Source organism: Phacochoerus africanus, chromosome 15 (assembly GCF_016906955.1).
Source record: "Phacochoerus africanus isolate WHEZ1 chromosome 15, ROS_Pafr_v1, whole genome shotgun sequence".
Lineage (NCBI taxonomy): Eukaryota > Metazoa > Chordata > Mammalia > Artiodactyla > Suidae > Phacochoerus > Phacochoerus africanus.
The window spans coordinates 102,198,036-102,220,362 of record NC_062558.1 but is presented as its reverse complement, the minus strand read 5'-3'; the positions used below and the strand labels follow the sequence as shown (position 1 = coordinate 102,220,362).

The 22,327-nt window shown below is 36.5% G+C and overlaps 1 protein-coding gene across 6 annotated transcripts in view; it reads right to left on the bottom strand.

Moving 5' to 3' along the window:
- The window catches only part of KIF20B (kinesin family member 20B), a 76,096-nt gene that overhangs the window by 4,925 nt on the left and 48,844 nt on the right, over positions 1-22,327 (bottom strand). For 3 of the 6 annotated variants that reach the window (XM_047761533.1, XM_047761532.1, XM_047761535.1), the window contains exons 23-31: positions 21,486-21,546; positions 16,130-16,255; positions 15,309-15,436; positions 12,796-12,951; positions 9,069-9,245; positions 7,049-7,159; positions 4,359-4,556; positions 1,219-1,320; positions 380-530 (exon numbers count right to left, since the gene is read on the bottom strand). In XM_047761533.1, coding sequence (XP_047617489.1) covers positions 380-530; positions 1,219-1,320; positions 4,359-4,556; positions 7,049-7,159; positions 9,069-9,245; positions 12,796-12,951; positions 15,309-15,436; positions 16,130-16,255; positions 21,486-21,546 — 1,210 coding nt within the window. Of the gene's footprint in view, positions 1-379; positions 531-1,218; positions 1,321-3,005; positions 3,075-4,358; positions 4,557-7,048; positions 7,160-9,068; positions 9,246-12,795; positions 12,952-15,308; positions 15,437-16,129; positions 16,256-21,485; positions 21,547-22,327 lie in introns of all 6 variants that reach the window. The other 3 variants (XM_047761534.1, XM_047761537.1, XM_047761536.1) reach the window with 3 other exon arrangements.

The window sequence follows — 22,327 nt, the reverse complement described above, 5'->3', positions numbered from 1 at the left end:
AAAAATCTCTAGAATATATGCCATAATATATACAGTGATTATCTCTAGGAGGTATAATCTTCCAACATTTCAAAATCCAGGTTAAATCCCATCTCCTCTATAAAATCTTCCCATGGCCCAAAACAAAATAGCTCTCTTCTTGCAATACTACTATAGAAGTTTGCTGGCATCTCTATAACTACATTAAATAGCCTACTCTGGATCAATAACTTGAACACCACGACTTACCACCCTTTTATGTTTCCTCCCACAGTACCTAACACAGGACAATGTCTATTTGAAATATAATAGTCACTGTTACTGAGTTTAAACACCTACCAGATATTAGAAAACACCATATACCTAATATACAAAGCCATTTAATTACTACTCTACAAACCTTTTGATTGAAGAATAGTTGGAGAATGTTGTAAGAAGTCTCCAAATTTCTGTAGCGCTCCTTCTTTTTTCTTAGTGGGCACATTTATACTGATTGTGGATGCCTGACTCCGTAAGGAGTACGTTTTCTTAGATGATGGGCGAGTGGAAACCTAATAAACAAACGTTTTTTGTTATTATTGATGACGAATGTCAGAAGGAAACAGTTATAGCCACAGTTGAATTAAAGAGGCCAGACACAGGTTATGAATTCTCAGGCAGAGAACTTGGGATCAAGAACACAAGGAGGAGTTCCCGTCGTGGGGCAGCAGAAACGAATCCAACTAGGAACCATGAGGTTGTGGGTTCGATACCTGGTCTCACTCAGTGGGTTAAGGATCCAGCGTTGCCATGAGCTGTATGCTGCAGAGGAGGCTTGGATCTGGTGTTGCTGTGGCTCTGGTGTAGGCTGGCAGCAAGAGCTCCAATTGGACCCCTAGCCTGGGAACCTCCACATGCTGAGGGTGCGGCCCTAAAAAGGACAAAAGACAAACAAACAAACAAACAAAAAACCACACAAGAAGAGGAATGAAAGGGCCAGAGAATGGTAAAAGGAGTGTGACAGGTAGAGTGCTAAGTCAGAGGTGAGCACATTAGGAAGTACCTGCTACTTGCTAAATGCTAAAGGTTATATTGTAAGCTGAATCAGATGAATAGGAAACGGAAGATAAATGAGTTGTAACTGAACAAAACTCAATTTCTGGATAATTACTAATTAAATCTGAAATCTTTATTTTGATCTTCTACTTTGTAAATATAAGTTATGAAAATGGTCAATTTTGGACAAATTAAAAGACAAACCTTTTGCTCTTTTTTGACAGAAGAATTTACATGCTCAGAAATAGGGGACTTCAAATTAGTTCTGGGTGTCGCATTCTTCTTATTTTCAAATTTCACAAAGTCCTAAAAATAATGAATTTCACACTGATTAATTTCTTGACAATATTTTCTTTCTCCCTCTAGACTCAGGGCAGGGAGGGGTGGGCAGGGGATAAGAACGAAAACAAAAAAAACCAAAAAAGTGTTTCTTAACTGGGGGCAATTCTGACTCCAGAGGACATTGGCAAATGTCTGGAGATACTTTTGGTTGTCATTGCTGAGGACAAGGAGCAGGTTTCTCAGTAACTAGTAGGTAGAGGCCAGAAATACGGCTAAAAAACCTACAATATAACAGGATAATAGTCTCTAACACAAAGAAATGTCTGGCCCCAAAATGTCCACTAAGCTGAAGTTAAGAAAGCCTGACCAATGGTGGTATTTTTTTCCCAACTTCACTGAGATACTATTGATACATAATATATGCAAGTTTAAGTGCACAGGATGATCATTTAAGATGTTTTTACTGTAAAATGACTGAAGTTATGAATTTTTCACACACATCATAATAAAATTATATTAGCTAAATAAAAAACAGTGGAAAGGATAACATCTTTTATTTAAATCCCAATCTTTAAAATTTAGCACAATTTATCTACTCTTTCCCCAACTTCCACATCATGCTGTGCATTACCTCTAATTGATATTTAGCAACACTGAAAACAAAAACAATCAAAAATCTTCATCACGAGCACAGGCAAAATGTTAAAGAAACATATTCATCTTCCCTACTAAATAGGCATGACATCATACTCTCTTCCCCACATATCCCTACTTAAGACAAAGTCTTCTGTAATATATTAACTGCACTGAACTTGTTCAAATCCTAGTTGTACTAAAGATTATAAGCATAAAACGGAAAAAAAAAAAAAGCAAGAGAAGCATTGAGATCATGACTGAACCGTAAAGGTCAAATTACAAGGTTATAAGGATTATAAGCAGCAGCTTTCCTGAAAGGAGAAAGACAGATGGGAAACAGGGGGAAGCAAAGGAAAAAAGATTATAACTCTATCATACTTGTGTTCATAAAGAACTCTTTGGAGTTTTCAACAGATTAGAATATAGCATCATATAAATGATTTTCCTAAGGACTTTACAACACTCAGTTTATTACAGTAATAAAGAGCTAGCAAAATCAGTTAAAACTGTTAAGTTTCTACATGATTTATCTACAACAATCTGTTATCTATTCTGAAATGGGGAGTATAAACCAACAGTAAAATGAACGAAATAATTGTATTTTAACCCTCTGAGTACACCAATTTTTCCTTTTCCCTTAAAAAAGATAAGTCAAGAAAAGGTCAACACAGGGGTTAGTTAGATGATGATGAAATTAAACTACTTACTATATAGTTGATCCTTGAACAACACAAGTTTGAAATGTGTGAGTCCATTTATCCACCGATTTTTTTCAATACTAAATAAATACCACATAACTACATGATCTGCAACTGGCCAGATCCACAGATGGGGAGCCTCACATACAGAGGGCTGAATTTCATTTACACAAGATTGTCACTGCATAGTAGCTGGCACCTAGCCCTCATGCTGTTCAAGGGTCAAGTGTATCTTAATGGTATCTAAAATGTACTAAGTGTAAACTAAACACATTTAGAATAAAAGTTAATTAAGGCTCTCCAAAACAATCTCTAAAGGTGTTCTACATGTAGCAGGGAATATGCTAAATAATATTCATTCAGCAAATGTATTACCTGACAGAGAGCCTGAGGAGTATGGTTAATGCTATTTCTGCTCTTCCACCAGCTTGAAAATATACTACTCTTTAAAGGAGTGAAAAAAATAAGTTGGAGAAAAAGTTATTGTGCTAGAGATTTATAATTATAGTTTTAAACTTAAAATAATTTCTTTTAAAATAAATAATGCCATTTATTATGTATCTACCACATGTGAAGCAAAAACAAAGCATTTAAAATGTATTAGATCTAATTCTTTATTCCCAAAAGGTGGAAAATGAGGATCTAAGTTTATGTGACTTGCCAAACCTGCATGGCTAGGATATGACAGAAAGTTTGGTAACCCCACAATCAGAAAGCTGCAGTAGGAAGAAGCAAATCAGTTTTAGCTTGTCACTAAATAGTGACCCAGATTTTAATACTGGCTCACAGAAAAAGAATTTCTCTTCCAAAACCTTCTCTGACCACAGAGACAAAAGTTTTTCATTAAATGACAAAGATTATATCCATGCAAGTAAGCCATTTCAGTTTCTCTTATTTCCCTCCCCTTCACTTTCCTCTCTTCTCTGTTTTGTTTTTTTTTTTTTTTTTTTTGCCACATCCTTGGCATATGGAAATTCCTGAGCCAGGGATTGACTCCAAGCCACAGCTGCAGCAACACCAGATCCTTTTAAGTCACTGCTCCAGGCCAGGGATTACATGCCTCCTCAGCAATCCGAGCTGCTGCAATCAGATTCTTAAGCCACTGTGCCACAGCAGGAACTTCTCTAAATTCTTTACCAACTTTCTCTTACATTAAAAGGAAAGTGACAAAGTCTGAATAGGACTGTTATCTTGAAATAGTTCTCTAATATGATTCAACATCATTTGGCCTATATCATAGCTTCACTGAAACAAGAAATAAATTATATATTTTTAAATCCATAAGCTTTTTGTGTGAGGACTACAATAATATTCTTTTTTTTTTCTTTTTTTATCTTTTTGCCATTTCTCAGGCCGCTCTCGCGGCATATGGAGGTTCCCAGGCTAGGGGTCGAATCGGACCTGTAGCCACCGGCCTACGCCAGAGCCACAGCAAAGCAGGTTCCGAGCCGCGTCTGCAACCTACACCACAGCTCACGGCAACGCCGGATCCTTAACCCACTGAGCAACCTCATGGTTCCTAGTCGGATTCGTTAACCACTGCGCCACAACAGGAACTCCCCACAATAATATTCTTAAAGTATATTAAATATACAATAAATCATGATTTTGGTCTCTAATAGCAGTGCATATGAACAGGAGGGCAATGTAACAGAGTTTATATATTACAACTAAGCTTAATAATAATAATGTTTGTTTGTTGAATCCACTTAATATTTGAGTATTTACCTCCTCCATCTCATTACTCTTCCTCTTCCGGGACTTGGGAATCTTAACCGTCACGGGTGTAGTACAACCCGGGTGTTTCACGGCCATTTTATTTGGCTGTAAAGGTGTAAACTGAATCTCTAACTCAGGCTTTGGAAATCGACTAGTTCGGTTATTTTCTGTTGACACTTCACAAGAGTCAAGGACTACAGATCCATCCTACAACAGAATTCAAAAGGAAAACAAACCTTATTTGCAGAACATGAATTTCTAAATTGCCAAAAATTCTCTCAAGAGCCTATTAAAGACAATGAGTTGGAAAAGATTAAGTTTGCTGGGTCAAATTCATCACAGCAAAGACAGAAAGACTGAGATATCTATCTTCTCCAGGTTTATACATGGTATGTTAAAACTGAGAGAAACTTTAGAGATCAGTATTTCCCAAACTTGCACCATCATAGGAATTAATCTAGACAAACTGTTTAAAAGATTACAAACCTACTAAATCAGAAATCCCAAAGGAGAGAAGCTAGGATTTTTAATGAGAATCCTAGTTATGCTAAACTAACGTTCGATGCAAATTCTTTTTTTTGTAATGGCCATCATCCGTGGTGTAAGGAAGTTCCTGGGCCAGGGACTGAATCTGAGCCACAGTTATAGTAATGCCAGATCCTTTGACCCAGTACACTAGGCTGGGGATCAAACCCATACCTCCGCAGCAACCTGAGCCTCTGCAGTCAGATTCCTAACCCACTGCATCAGAGTGGAGTGCTGCAAATTCTTTACTACTCTTCTCATTGAGAGATGAAATCTCATTCCCCTTCCTTGAATATAAGCTGGCCTTAATGCCTTCCAAGTTCAATAGCATGGAGTGGAAGTAACATCATGACTCTTCTGAAACTTGACTGAAGAAGCCTTGTAGGAATGGCTTGTGTTATTTCCCCAGATTAAAAACGCCCTTCCTCTTCTCATTCTCTACTTGGAAAACTCCTGTTTGCCTTCAGATCCCAGTATGATGTCATCTTCTCTAATCCATGTCCACAAAACCACTCCGGCAAAATTCATTCTTTCTTCCTCAGTCAGTGTTCCTTCTTAGTACTCTCTTCATAACACTTTGTCCGTAAGGTCAAACAAGGTAGGCATTAAACAGCTGTCTTACTAGATTTCTTACTCCTTGAGGATGGTGATTGTGACTTTATCCTCAATGCTCAGTAAGATCCCCAACAAAGAAATGTTCCAAATAAATGCAGGTTTCTTTAATTTTTGCTTTTTAGGGCAGTACCCATGGCATATGGAGGTTCCCAGGCTAGGGGTTGAATTGGAGCTACAGCTGCTGGCCTACACCACAGCCAGAGCAACATTAGATCCAAGTTGCCTCTGCAACCCACACCACAGCTCACAGAAACGCCAGATCCTTTAACCCACTGAGCAGGCCAAAGATTGAACCCACAACCTCACAGTTTCTAGTCGGATTCATTTCTGCTGCGCCATGAAGGGAACTCCATAAATGCGTTTTTAAAATAGGTATTTTAAGATTTTATTTTTGAAAAGTGACACAGAATTATCTATTTCATATGCAATTTGAGAAACTCTATGTTATCCAGAGTCACAGAACTCCAAGCCCACCACAAATTAAGGAAATTCATTATGAGTTATTGGAATTTGGTGATAGTTATTTTTATTTTTTTTATAAATTCATTTGTACCATTTTTTTGGATTCCACATATATGTGATTTAATACGATGTTCTTCTTTGTCTGACTTACTTCTCTTAGTACCTACTTAATTTTTTTGGCTGAACCCACAGTATGTTCCTGGGCCAGAGATCAAACCCACACCACAGCAGCAACCCAAGCCAGAGCAGTGACAATGCAAGATCCTTAACCAGTTGTGCAATAAGGGAGCTGGTGACAAAGTTATTAAATGGGTAAAATTTCCAAAAAAAAAAAAAATACTATTTACTAGAATGCTTACTAAAGGGACCACTTATGAGAGAAAATAGTCAACACATATTTACCTTTTGTGGATTTTTTTTTTTTTTTGGTTTTTAGGGCCACATTTGCAGCATGTGAAGGTTCCCAGGTTAGGGGTCAAATCGGAGCTGTAGCTGCCAGCCTGCGCCAGAGCCACAGCAACACCAGATCCCAGCTGCATCTGTGACCTACACCACAGCTAATGGCAACACCAGATCCTTAACCCACTGAGCAAGGCCAGGGAGCAAACCTACAACCTGATGGATCCTAGTCAAATTCGTTTCTGCCGCACCATGATGGGAACTCCAGGATTTCCTATTTCTGATGATCATTTTTTTTTTTTCAGGTCTGAGAGTTTAATATACCTTTGGGTTTACACAGTGCAACAGGGGTGGAGACAGGGTGCAGAGGGCTCCTGGGCTGCTGCCCAGCAAAAGAGAGAGGTGTTGCTGGCTGCCACACCTGCCATGTGCTCCTGGTGTGGGTGATCAAATTTGCTTTATTAAAAAACCTGTTGTTTAAGATCAGTATCATTTTGAGAGGAGATTAATATCCTTTGGGGATCAAACTTCCTCAAAAGAACTGCTTGTTTTCCTTCCCAAAGCCAATAGCAAACACATGTAATTGTATAGCAAGGCATCTATAACAACCGATTAAATTGTACTTGCAAGTGTTATTTAGTAATTAATGGTCACTGATAAAGAGGGATAAAAAGTGGACTGTGTTATCAAATACCCACCTCTACTTCATTCCTGGAAATTTCCAAACTTGTTGATTGACGTTCAGTTTCAACCTTGCCAGGATCCACTGAACTCATAGGTCTGGGCTGGACATCCACGGTTTGTTTTTCCTAAAGTAGGGAAACATTAGAGCAATAAACCACTGTAACTGAAAATGCATTAAAATACTTCACCTAAAGAATATAAAATCAAGATTTTGGTGGATTAAATAGTGGAAGCAATAAGACTTCATCAATGACCAACTCTCCTTCCTCCTCTCTTTCATCCTCAGAGACTTAGGAAAGGCTGGGTAACTTCCAAGCCTCTTCTGAGTCTGATCTAAAGAGAAATTTGAAAGATTATTTTCAACTTTAAGGTCTTTTACACATATTCTCTCATGTTACTTTCTCTGCAATTCTGAGTTAGATTTGGCAAGAATCATCATTTCTACTTTTCAGATGAGGAAAGAGAGACGTAGAGATGTTAAATGACATGACCCTGGTCTGTACTGAGTTAGACTTTGAACCCCTAAAATCACTTTGATAACACAATTTTGAAAAATTAGAGGCGTCTTAGGAATGTAACTATATCATTAGAACAGAAACGACCATACTGATAACTAGACCTTCTCCTGCAGCACCCTCTTCATCCCACTTAATCAGTCATAGGGTATGTTCTATTCCTAAACCCTACTTGAGGGATCCAAAAAGAAATATCAGATTATATTCTTAAACTTATTAAATTCCAACATGGACCTTATCATTACCATCAAAATCAAAAGTCAAATGCATCTCTTATGTTACCTACCCATAACTGTCAAATGAAAAAAGATTCTACTGCATTCGTAGTGGGGAAAGCAACTAGCATGTACTGACTTCCACCATGATAAAAACCGTGCTAACTGGTCTATGAACTCGTTCGATTAATTCTCACAATTCTATTAAGAAGACATCACCATCTCTGTTCTAAAGTTCAGAAATGTTAAGTAATTTTCCCAAAGGTCCCCAAACCACACAGACAGCAGCTAATACCTAGTTTCTCTAACTTTCTATTCTGTACAATTTATACATGTTAATACATTTTTTTTGAGCAGATAATCTTTCTCTTACAATCATGAATTCTTTTGATATAAGAGACAGATACACACATTTATTTTCCAATAGTCTGAAGGCTTTACAACAACAGATTTTAAAATCAGATCATTTACTCTGGAAAGACTATCTTCAGATGTACCCTGATTCAATTTACCTGGGAAATAGCTATCTGTGAAATGCAATACTCTCTTCATCCATGGTCCTGAGCCCCAAGGTAATATTACAAAAGTAACTCCTGAATGATTCATATCTCCTCACCACTATTCTCAAAAACAATTTATCTTTATCATAAATTTAGGATGGACTCAAGTATTTAAATATCACCAAGAGTTCAGGCTGAGTCACATTTCCACATATTAAAGCCAGAGACTAAATCACCAGTAGTTTATTTTCTAATTACTCTACCTGAGAGATAATGACCAAGATATTGGAGAAAGTACTATTTCTCAATTAGTCATTGATGAGTCAACTATCAGAACTCTGAAAAACTCAAAATTCATGCCAAACATCCAAATAATCTTTTCAAACTATGACTTCCCACTGATCTACTTACATTTTTATTAAGAATAATCAAAGAATTTTAAAATTGTTCTATATTTTAAAAGGCAAAGAAAGAACAAGATTCTACTGACTGGAGTTCCCGTCGTGGCTCAGTGGTTAAAGAATCTGACTAGGAACCACGAGGTTGCAGGTTCGATCCCTGGCCTCGCTCAGTGGATTAAGGATCCGGCGTTGCCTTGAGCTGTGGGGTACAGGTCGCAGACTCGGCTTGGATCTGGTGTTGCTGTGGCTCTGGTGTAGACCAGCAGCTACAGCTCCGATTGGACCCTTAGCCTGGGAACCTCCATATGCCGTGGGAGCGGCCCTAGAAAAGGCAAAAAGACCAAAATAAATTAATAAATAAAGTGAGAAGAATCTTAAAAAAAAAAAAAAAGATTCTACTGACTGTTTTAGAAGCCTCTGATGTGATCTTTTTTAGTTGCTCAATTTCATTATCTTTCTGTGCGTTACTGGAGATCAGTGTTTTCAGCTGTATTTCTAAAGCTGCAACCAGTTGATCCCGTTCTTCTCGCCACTGTTGGAGGCTACCATCTTTCTTGGCCAGCTGTTCTTTAAGTATTTCCTAAACAGAATACAAAGAAAATGTTAAAGTAAACCTTTGCACATTTTGAATCTAATAATTTTTTGAAATTATTATAAATAACACAATAACAAGACCATGAACAAGATGATAAATTATGTAGTCAAGATAAAATATTTACTTATAAAACAAAATACATAATGTCTTTACATATCTTAAATGTCCACATACTGAATTTATCCTACCCCATAGCTCACTTAAAAAAAAAAAAAGAAAAAAAAAAGCTTATTGGACATTTCTTTCAATAAAAGATCACAGCTTTTAAACTAATTCTAACATTTCCCTCAATATTTGCAAAATTAGATGGTAAAATTATAATAAGACAAAACCAATAGCAACAAACAACAGGGAAATCAAAATTAAAAATACCATTTTCACTGGATTCAAATATCATGAAATAGTGGTAAATTAAAGAAAATATATGCAAGACCTAAACATGATAAACTACAAAACATTGCTGAAAGAAGTTAAAGAACACTTGGAGTTCCTGTTGGGGCATAGCAGAAATGAATCCAACTAGGAACCATGAGGCTGTGGATTTGATCCCTGGCCTCGCTCAGGGGGTTATGGATCCAACGTTGCTGTGAGCTGTGGTGTAGGTTGCAGACGCAGCTCAGATCTGGCATTGCTGTGGCTGTGGTGTAGGCCAGCAGCTGTGGCTCCAATTTGACCCCTAGCCTGGGAATCTCCATATGCAGCACAGGTGTAGCCCTAAAAAGTTAAAAAAAAAAAGAGAGAAGTTAAAGAACACTTAAGTAAACAGAGAGAATCTGCGTTCAAGGACCAAAAAAGACTCAGTACTGTTAAAATGTCAGTTCTTCCAAATAGATCTACAGAATCAAAGCAACTTCAGTCAAAATCCAGGTAGACTTGGGAGGCCTATAGAAATGGAAAAGCTGACTCTAAAGAGACTATGAAAATGCAAATGATATATAACAGTCAAAATCATTTTGAAAATGAAGAACAAAGTAGGAGCAATCACACTATGGCATTACAAGCCTACTACAATAATAATCAAGACATTGTGGGGAGTTCCCTGGTGGTCTAGTGGGTTAAGGATCTGGCGTTGTCATTGCTGTGGTGCAGGTTTGATGCCAGGCCTTGGAACTTCTGCATGCCACAGGTGCAGTCAAAAATAAAATAAAAAATAAAGGTTGTTCTTAAGCTTTACTAAAAGGAAAAAACAAAACAAAACAAAAAAACACAGCATGATATTGGTGTGAGGATACACAGGAATCAGAGAACAGAGGACAGGGTCCACAAATGTATGGTCAATTGACACCCCATAAAAATGCCAAAGAAATCCAGTGGAGGAGAAAGGACAGCCTTTTCAACAAAGGGTGATGGAATAACTGAATACCCAAACAAAAAAAAAAAAGAAAAAAATTTTAATCACAATCACATACCATAAAAAAAGTTAATCCTTGAACAACTGATTTATGATAAAAGTTACAGAGCAGTGGAAAATAATTTTTCAGTTAGTACTACTAGGTCAAATAGGAATCTACATTTACTATAATAACAACAGCATTTACCCCTATCTCACTCCAACACAAAAACCAATTCTAGGAGGTAAGTATGAAAGGTAAAATCCAAAACATTTCAGGAAATAATGTAAGAGAACATCTTGACAAAGATTCATAACGGAAAAGATGGGGAAAATGAATTCAAATAACTGTAAGAACTTCTGTTTTAAAAAGATAAGTAAAAAGGTAAACCAGAGATTGAAAGAAAGTAATTGTAACACGCTCCTAATCAGAAAGTATAAGGAACTCCTATAAATCAACAAAAAAAGACAGTCCAATACAGAATAAATAAGCAAGGGGACTTTCATAGGCAGAGCCAATAAACAAAAGATCCAACAATACTAGTTTGAGTATAAATGGGTACAACTACACTGAAAATCAGTCTGGCATTCTACTAGAGTTCCACATGTTTACCCTATCAACTAGCAATTCCATTCTTGACTATATATGCAACAGAAATGTATGCTCATGTGTACTAAGAGAAATATATAAAAATGTTTACAGGAGGAGTTCTCGTTGTGGTTCAGTGGGTTATGAACATGACTAGTATCCATGAAGACTCGGGTTTGATCCCTGGCCTCACTTAGTGAGTTAAGGATCTGGCACTACCATGAGCTGTGGTGTAGGTTGCAGACACAGCTCAGATCTGGTGTTGTTGTTGCTGTGGTGCAGGTCTGCAGCTGCAGCTCCGATTAGAGCCCTAGCCTGGGAACTTCTGTATGCTGCAAGTGCAGTCCCAAAAAAGACAAATCAGAAAAAAAATGTTTATAGAAGAACTTACTCATGACAGCCCAAAACAGGAAACAATCCATATATCTTCAACTTTAAATTGAATAGCCTGGGGTATACTTATACAATGAAATATTCAGCAATGAAAATAGACTAACTCCAGCTACATTAAACAGTGTGGATGATTCTCAGAAACATAATACTGAGTGAAAGAAGCCAGGAACAAAAAATACAAAAATAAGCAAAATTAAAGTTTAACACTAAAAGAACAGTTATTACTATTGAGAAGAGGGGGCTTCTGGGATGCTGATATTGTTCTATTTCTTAAAAGTGGGTGGTACTAAAGTGGGCACTGGCGCTACAATAATTCATTGAGTCACATGTTTGTTTTGTTTACTTACTGTGTTATGTATGTAACAATTTTAAAAGCTAAAAAAAGTAAATAATTTATTTCTTAAATATGGCAGACATATCCAAGATAAGATTGTAAAGAAATACATGGGAGAAAAGAGAAAGCTAGCTTTTTCTAGGATTAAAAACTCAAAGAAGGGAGTTCCCATCGTGGCACAGTGGAAACGAATCCAATTAGGAACCATGAGGTTGTGGGGTCAATCCCTGGCCTCGCTCAGTGGGTTAAGGATCCAACGTTGCCGTGAGTTGTGGTGTAGGTCCCAGACATAGCTTGGATCTGGTGTTGCTATGGTGTAGGCCGGCAGCTACAGCTCGATTCGACCCCTAGCCTGGGAACCTCCATGTGCATGGGTGCGGCCCTAAAAAGCAAAAAACAAAATAAAACTCAATGGAGGTGTACTTATGCCATTGCTTCCAGAGGTATACCACTGATTAGGAAAAGAGGGCCCAATCCTGGTTTGGAGCGGAAGTGACTATGATAGCCAACAGCTGTGATTCCACTTCTCGCCTCTTAATGTTCAGGAAGGTTGGATGGGCTATGGGACAGACAGATCCTGACAAAATCAGCTTATGGGTAGGAACAACATTGCGGCAGTCAAGAAGAGACTTAAGTTCTGAATCTAGATAGAGTAATTAGTTATTTTTCCAACTTGCAAAATGGACTGAAAAGTTAAAATAAGAACATAAATAGAACTTCAAGATTGGGATAGAAAAATCATCTTACAGACAAAATGCTTTAAAAAAAAAAAAAAGGAATTTAGGCAACCATGTAGACACTATAAGAATCTAAGCCTCCTAGGAAAATATTTAATAAGCCAAAGAAAGCAGGCAAACTACAAAAGCTAAAGTATAAAACTGTTACCAACCATTTCATTTTGTTGCTTCAAACAATGCTCTCTGTCTTCAGCATATTTTTTCATCTCTTTGTTTCGTAGATCTTCGGCTTCTTTTGCTTGAGTGATAAGCATCATTTTTTCTTCTAACCATTTTTTTCTATCAGCTTTATATTTCTGTTCAGATTCCTAAATGTATAAATAGGATAAGTAACTATCACATACTTAAAAAGCAGTTAATAAATTTGTACTTATAACATTTTCATAAATGTATCATTTTTCATTTCACCTCCTCAAAAACTTAAAAATAAGAGTTTTTTTTTCTTTTTCTTTTCTTTTTACAGCTGCACCTGGGGCATATTGAAATTCCCAGGGCTAGGGGTCGAATCAGAGCTGTACTTAACCAGCCTACACCACAGCTGTGCCAGACCTGAGTTACATATGGGACCTACACCACCGCTTGTGGCAACACCAGATCTTTAAACTATTGAGTGAGGCCAAGGATTGAACCCGCATCCTCACAGACACTATATTGGGTTCTTAACCCACTGAGCTGCAATGGGAACTCTGAATTTTTCTTTAAATAATGACAAGATTAGAATTTGTTTCAGATTATAAAAAGAACACTGCTGGTTTGCCTTCCTAGACAGAATTTCATTTATAAACTTTATTTTGATGTAAGGTCCATTTCACAATTTCCTTCATCAGTGAGCTTAAAAAGAAATAATTTAAATTTCTGAGGAAGTTCCTGTTGTGGATCAGTGGTGAAACCCGACTAGTAACCACGAGGACGCCAGTTCAATCCCTGGCCCAGCTTAGTGGGTAAAGGATCTGGCACTGCTATGAGCTGTGGTATCGGCTGCAGACACAGCTCAGATCTGGCATGTTGCTGTGGCTGTGGCACAGGCCGGCAGCTGCAGCTCCGATTTGACCCCTGGCCTGGAAATTTCCATATGCTTTGGATGTGGCCCTTAAAAATTTTTTTTTCTGAAAGAGCTACAGAGAACCAAGTCTTCTTAAATGCCAGATTATACATATGTTTGATTTATGGTGATCATTTCTAATTGTTTGGTTCCAAAAACAAAATTTTCCTGGGTATATAGGACTTCAAATAAAGAATTTATGCAACAGGACAAATATTTATTAGTTTTAAGGAATGCAGGTAACAGCTGGAGAGAAAATATACTTGGTAAATTTCCAAAAAAAAAAAAAGCTGCCATAGAGCCTTTGGGTTCAAAACCACGTAGTTTATATGTAGAAGTAAAACTTCATTTGAAACAAAAACAATAACATCACATTAACAACTATGTATTTAAAAATCCCACTGTTTGGAGTGTCCGTCATGGTGCAGTGGTTAACAAATCTGCCTAAGAACCATGAGGTTGCGGGTTCGATCCCTGCCCTTGCTCAGTAACAATCCGGCATTGCTGTGAGCTGTGGTGTAGGTCGCAGACGCGGCTCGGATTCCTCGTTGCTGTGGCTATGGCGTAGGCCAGTGGCTATAGCTCCGATTAGACCCCTAGCCTGGGAATCTCCATATGCCATGGGAGCAGCCCTAGAAAAGACAAAAAGACACATAAAAAAAAAAAATCCCACTATTTAAAAAGCTTCTAAAGCCACTGTACTGGATAAATTATAGCAAGTCCATTCCAGGATTGCACAGTTTATTATCTAAGATATGTGATCATAACATTTTAGACCAATGTAAAATATATCAGTATCCTTAAAATGAAGTCTCAATGTAGTTAATGTATTTTTTTCATAATTAATGGAGTATTTACTTTGTTCCAGCTGCTTTGGGGTTTTGACAAGGGAAAGGATAAATTCTAAAGTATATAATTAACAGTTAGAAAAGAGAGTAATATTTGTTCAGTATCTGATTATATACAGCCTGAATTTAAGAAAATAATTTAGATGCAATCTTTTCAAAATCATTACATTTTCTTCAATTTTGAAACTGCAGTTATGAATGCAACTTCTTTTAAAATGTGCAAAATTGTATGTACTACCTGCTAAATCTCATTACAAAAACATTTCCCCCATATGTTGTATTCTACACACAGTATATGAAAGCTGAACATGGAAAGAAAAATTAACACAAAACAGAATATCTTCTATGTAGTTGTATGGTTTCAAATGTATTCCAGTGTTCAGATATACAGTTCTATTCTTTTCCTACTTGATAATTAAATTTACAATAATCAAATAATTTTCCTAATAGTCATCTTCTCCATAGCAGTATTTCATGAGTTTGAAGTTCAGGAATAGAAAAATAAGTAAAAGACATAAAAAGTGATGACTGGGAATTAAATATGTAAAATTTAAAACTGAAGACCCAATTACTGCATTTTATTGGGATTTAGTAATTTTTATCTTGGGAATTTCTTCCTCATGTCATTTCAATGAGTTCTGAAAAATTTTATCTACGTACTACATTTCCCAGATGTTGCTTCACCCACATGTAAATTATAAAATACTTGCTCAATTCTTCTCTTTTGAGAAATATAACGAATATATACACATACACACACATATAAAATTCATACCTGTAACTCATCTTGAAGCTTACTAAGCTTTATATTAAGTATATCTGTGTTATCCTCAATTTCTTTATTTGACCTTTCATTGCTTTTGGTTTCCAGATCTTTGCATTTTTCCTTCCATTTTTCCAATTCTGATTTAAAAACATAAAATTATTTTTAAAAGCACATATAAAAGTTATATACCATGTAGAGATATGTGTGGTATGGGATATAGACAAGAAACAGTAGAACCCAGAAGCAGAAGTACATACACCAAGATAGAACTGAGATTATTCTAAAAGATTACCAAATTCTTAGAGAATACTACAGCAATCTCTCAATAACCCACTCAATAGTGTTGAGTATACAGTATAAATGCATGCCAATATGTAAGAAACTTCATGTTCTCAAAAATTAAAAAAAATAAATAAATAAAAACCACTGATGGTATTCTGCAGTCAAAGATTCTATCCCAGAGCTATATCCTCAACTGAGGGTATATTCTGAGGTATAGAATCAGAGTATTTATTGAAATAAACATATAAGATGAAACCAATCACTGTACAGAGGTGAAACGCAACTGAAAGTTTATTCTTAACATCTGGAGAACACTGTAAGCTATCACACAGTTATCATGAAAGTGTCTTTATGCCTTCTTTATTTACGTATAATTTAACGCAGAACAATCCATCACAGTGACAAGTGATGGAATATTCCAAAAACACACCAAATACTTTTTCGTTATAAACTATATAAATATTAAAGCACTTTTAAAAGGAAAGAAATCTTGGAAAATAAAGAAAATGGAAGAGTACACTTCGAGATACTTAAGCAACTTGTTTTACCTGTTGCCAGTCTTTCAGCTTCCTCTAATTTAGCCTCAAGCACTTGATCTTGTTCTACCTGAGTTTGTTCTTGTTCTTCTAGAGTCATTCGCATGTCTTCAATTATTTTCTCTTTAACACTGAGATCTAAGAATTTGGAAAGAACATTTTAGAAATTACTAACATCTTCATGTAGATATGCAAATTTTCTTGAGTTTCTTCTAAAATTAAAATACACTTTTACTGGACTTCTCTTGTGATGCAGTGAGTTAAGGATCCAGAGTTGTCACTGCAGTAGCTTGTTTCATTGCTGTGGCGTAGGTTTGATCCCCGGCCCAGGAACTTCCACACACTGTAGGCATGGACAAAAACATTATACACTTTCATTAACTATAATAGAATATGAGTTCCACTTAGAAACTCTGCCTTGTTCACTGCTATATTTTCAATGCCTAGAACAGTAATGGCATATACAAAGGACCAAATCACTGATGCATAGATGGATGCTTGGGTGACTGCAAAAACAAGTTAATTGAAAAGAACCCTTTTCAGATAAAATTAAGAACTCTTCAATTTAATTAAACTGTTAATAAAAATAATAAAACTATTACTTTACTGTACTTCACTTTATTGTGTTCTGTATATATTGTGTTTTTTACAAACTGAATATCTGTGGCAACCCTCAACAAGCAAGTCTATCAGCATCGTTTTCCCAACAGCACTGTACACTATTATTAAAAATATAAACTAGTATAATGACTTTGGGGAGCAGTTTAGCAATATTCATCAAAATTTTAAATACATCATTTGTGCCAACAAGTATACTGCTAGAAACTTCTTGTAAAAATATATTTACATGTGTACACAAAGATTTTTGTATAAATATATATAGGGTAATGTTTATAACAACTAAAAAATAATGTTTGAAATAACCAAAAAATATCTTTCTCATCAAAAGACGTCATATCACTGCAGAGTAGTTATGAGATACGCTGAGTATTAGTTTTCTTAGGTATGATATTGCATTACACAAGACGATGTTTTTACCCAACAAATTTTGTGAGAAAGCACTTAAGCATAAAGTACCATTGATGCCTGTAAAATTCCTTTTAAGTGGCTCAGTATAATGTATATATATGAAAGAGAGAAATAAATGCAAATATAAAGATTTTAAATTCAAAATTTTTAAATAAAAAATAAAATATTAAAAATGCAAAATATTTAAAAATACTGAATCTAATAAAAGGTATTTAGGTGTTCTTTATGTTACCTTTTGAATCCAAATTTCAATTAAAATTTGAGAAAAACAATGAAGCTGTAATAACTCAGAGCAGTTGAAATTATACATTAAGTCCTTCTATTGCACTTTGAAATTATATTTTATTTATGATCATTATTATGTCTTTGAGGAAATGAGGGACTCCATACTTTGTAATAGTATTCTCCTCTGTGAATATCAGAATTAGTTTTATCTCTTCTAATAAATTTTGTCACATTATTTAATGCTTTTTTTCAAGTGAATAAAATTTTCTTCTCTTGTTTAAAAAAAAGGTCATATTAAATATACAATGACATGAAAGTATCAAAAAAATGGGATACTGGGAGTTCCCGTTGTGGCTCAGGGGTTAATGAATCTGACTAGGAACCATGAGGTTGTGGGTTTGAGCCCTGCCCTTGCTCAGTGGGTTAAGGATCCGGCGTTGCCATGAGCTGTGGTGTAGGATGCAGATGTGGCTTGGATCCCGCGTTGCTGTGGCCCTGGTGTAGGCCAGTGGCTCCGATTCGACCCCTAGCCTGGGAACCTCCATATGCTATGGGAGCGGCCCAAGAAATGGCAAAAAAAGACCAAAAAAAAACCCCACAAAAAACAAAAAAATGGGATACTATGTAGGCTTTAAAAAGAAAGAGGTTAGGGAGTTCCCCTCATGGCTCAGCAGTAATGAACCCAACTAATATCCACGAGGACATGGGTTCAATCCCTGGCCTCACTCAGTGGGTTAAGGACCCAGTACTGCTGTGAGCTGTGCCTGTGGCCAGCAGCTGCAGTTTGGATTCAAAGTTCCTAACTGGGTAGCTTCCACATGCTGCAGGTGTGGCTCTAAAAAGACCGGAAAAAAAAAAAAAAGGAGAGATAGATTTGCATGTGATTAAAGTAAAATTTCTCACAATTTCAGTTGTTTTAGTGACTGCTTCTGGGGCTTTTTAGTGACTTCCTCTGTGGTCTTTGTGGTCTTTTTATTGGCCTTCTTCATCAGAGAAACAGAGGCAAAATGGCATAGGCAAGATTAGGGAACAAAACCAATTAGTCTACATAGAACAGAAAAGTTGTACTGTATTAGGCTACGAAAAGGCAGGCTAGAATGCCAAGCTTGAGGGTGAAATTCTATTATCTGGAAAATATGAAATTATTGAAAACTGTTAATAGGAAAAATGACACAATGAAAGAAGAGTTAAAAAAATTAATCTATCTATATGGCAACACAGGAGAGTGAGTTTGATGTAAGGCATAGCAGCAATGGGACAGGACAAATATGAGGAGCCACTAGAAGTAAAAGAATTTAGGTACTGCATCTAAGCATGAGAGGAAATGGTATTATTTAAGGTCTAAACCAGGAGTGGCAAACATTTTCTGTGACGGGTCAGATAGTAACTATTTTAAGGTCTGTCACAACCATTTATCTCTGCCACTTTCATGTGAAAGCAGCCATAGACAATATGAAAGTATTCCTATGTTTCAATAAAGCTTTGTTTACAAAATTCGGTAGTGAGCTGGATTTATCAGTGGGGTGCCACTTGCTAACCTCTGGTCTAAAAAATTCAAACAGCAGAGATTGGCAGTAGAAACTGAGATCAGGTTAAGATATTTTGGCAAGAAAGACGTTCAGGTTCAGAATTTATTAAGACCCTAAAACCACTCCAGATGAGAAAACTACAGAACAGAATCCCTTAGGAATACAGATGCAAAAATCCTCAACAGAACACTAGCAAACTGAATTCAGCAATACAGAAAAAGCATTAGACACCATGACCAAGTATGATTCCATCCAAGGAATTCAAGTTTGGTTCAACATGTGAAAATCAATGCAATACACCATATTAATGGAACAAAGAAAAAACCACATGACATTAGGCCCTAAATCCAATATGACTGGTGTCCTTGTAAGAAGAGGGAAATCTGGACAGAGAGAGACAGGGATAAGACCCAGACAACTCCAAGAGGAGAGGGCCATGTTAAGACACAGAGAATAGAATTGTGGGGGAAGAGGTGAATGGGGAGTGATTGCTATTGGATACAGGATTTCTTTCCAGAGTATTGAAAATGTTGTGGAATTACATAGAGGTAGTGGTTGTACAACCTTGTGAATATACTAAAATCCACGACACTGTACACTTTTAAAGGATAAATTTTATAGTCTGTAATCTCAATTTTTAAAAATTAAAAGATAGCCAAGAGAATGGGATTGAGTATTTAAATAGAAATGTTGGTAGAAGCCAAGGAAAGCCTGAAGAACTAAAAATGTACTTTTTTGTCAGATAATGTCTCATACAGTTGAAATCACAGGAGTTAATGAACTCTTAAGAGAGAAAACAAAGAGGAAAAGATGATGATGCCTCAATCAGAGAATCTGTCAAAGTGGCTGAGGCACATTCTAAGAGAAAGGCAGTAAGCAGCAGAATAAATCACAAAAGCTGAGGTCTGAGGTAAGAGTTTCAAAAAAGAGGAAGCGACGTTACTTTTTTTTTTTTTTGGTCTTTTTGCCTTTTCTAGGGCCACTCCCGCTGCATATGGAGATTCCCAGGCTGGGGATCCAATCGGAGCCATAGCCACTGGCCTACGCCAGAGCCACAGCAACGTGGGATCCAAGCCGCGTCTTCGACCTACACCACAGCTCACAGCAACGCTGGATCCTTAACCCACTGAGCAAGGCCAGGGATCAAACCCACAACCTCATGGTTCCTAGTCGGGTTCGTTAACCACTGCGCCATGACGGGAACTCCGACAGGTTACTTTTATATTTAGAAAAAGTACACTCATACACAATAAATACTACTTAAAAAATGAAAATGAGGGAAAGAGAGTAGACAGTAATGTGAAAATAAAGAGGAAAGGAAAGGAAGGACTGTTTAAAGATTTGAAATCTTGCAAAGCTAAAAGATTTGACATAGAATATATGAAGATTTGAGTACTCAAAATGGGTCTGTGCCACATTTTTCAGTATTTGGTAAAGAAAAAAAAATTATGACAGACACTATATCCTGGTCCAAAGAATACTTTTCAGAATAGGTTAAGATCTATTTACATCTCCCAACAGTGACAAAGAAGTCAAAATAAAGGGAAACTCTAAAAAGACTATGGAAGCAGGAGATGTTGCAAAACCATGGCCTAAAAGGTAGAAACAAACAGGGCTATGAACAGAGATTTATTTTCATGATCCAAATAAATCCCATAAAAGTCCAAGTCATCTAAATAAGTAATAATCTGGCTTTCTTACCCATTCTCTTTAGTTGGCCAAGCACAAATAGTATGAGTTAGTGAAGAGAGTCTGAAACTTAAGAGTAAAACAGGGAGTTTCCGTCGTGGCTCAGTGGAAACGAATCTGACTGGTACCCATGAGGATGTGGATTCGATCCCTGGCCTTGCCCAGCGGGTTAAGGCTCTGGCATTGCCATGAGCTGTGGTGTAGGTGGCAGATGTGGCTCAGATCCTACATTGCTGTGGCAGTGTGTAGGCCAGCACCTACAGCTCCAATTCGACGCCTAGTCTGGGACCTCCATATGCCTCACCTGTGGCCTTAAAAAGACCAAAAAAAAAAAAGTGAAACAGACATGGGTTCAAATCCCAGCTCTACTACTCACACATCTAAGAAGTTAAGGGGTGAGTCATGAGAAAGAGAGGAATCTGCATACTTTCATGAGCAGAAATATGTATATATCATCTATAAAAGTAATTTTATAATATTTCAAATAAAAAGTTGATATAATTTGAAGAAAATCAGCATATGCAATTTGAATCTAAAATATTAAACTCTTTTTATTTTAAAGCTATTTTACTTGAAGTATGTTCTTTATATAATTTTGTCTAGAAAGCCATTCCTAGATATTGTGATCTTTATAATATTGACTTTATTTTTCACAAAATACTGGCCATTACCTAGAAATCAATGTTACTTTGACTGAGTATTTCTTAATGTTCTACTTCTTCAAGGATAAACTTTACGCTGGTAAGTTACTCTTTAGAATAAATGCTTTTCTCCTAAAGTTACATCTTATGTTGTCCTCATTTTCCTTTAGAATTTTCAAAGCAAAATGTTAAACCAACTGTTAATCTAACTATTTATTTTGCAGTCATTTTAGAACTTAAAGTTTTGTTTCTGACCTTTGCACACTCTCTCATACTGCTGTATAGCTTCTTCCACCTTCTGATTATTTAACTGCTCCTGCAAAATGAAAAAAAAAAATTAAATGAAAATGTAACTTAACTGCACCCCAATATTTAATAGTGGGACTTAAAAAGAGGGTTTAATATTAAGTTTGAAATCTATCTCCTACAAGGCTGACTAGTTTGTTTCACCTAAGAGAAAAGGGAAAGGTGAGAATTGTAATAAGACAAAATAAAACAATACCCCCCAAACTTTATACCTTTACCTCAAAAATGCCAAATCATTTTCTCTTTACTCAACATTTTAAGATAGCATGTATGTTCTTTTACATTCCACAAGAAGAGTAAAGAGGGGGAAATGGGAGTTTGCTATTTACTTAACCAGGTGGAACAAAGAAAACTATAATAAATTCCCTATCAATAGACTTAAAATGCAGAAAAAAATAAGGCCCCCACATCCCCTATATGTAGGAAGTAGCAAGGAAGTTTGAAAAGGACACAAGATTAATTTATGTGCACTGAAACTCCTTCCAGCTGTTTCATGACAGGATTCCGAGATTTCAGGTTCTGTAGTGAGTATTCTAGAACTTACAAAGTGAGAAGACAGTGCTGAAGTCAGATGAGAGAGGAGTGAAGGCTGGATTGCCTAACAGGTTAAAACTAGCATTGAAGGGGTTCTACCACCTGAGAGTTCCTAGAAAGTCATAATCAATCAAAGGTATTTTTAAGGCACGATAAGAAAAAAAATTTGTTTTCAAACATAGAATTATCAGCATCTGTGACCTACACCACAGCTCATAGCAAGACTATGCTAGATCCTTAATCCAGTGATTAGAGAT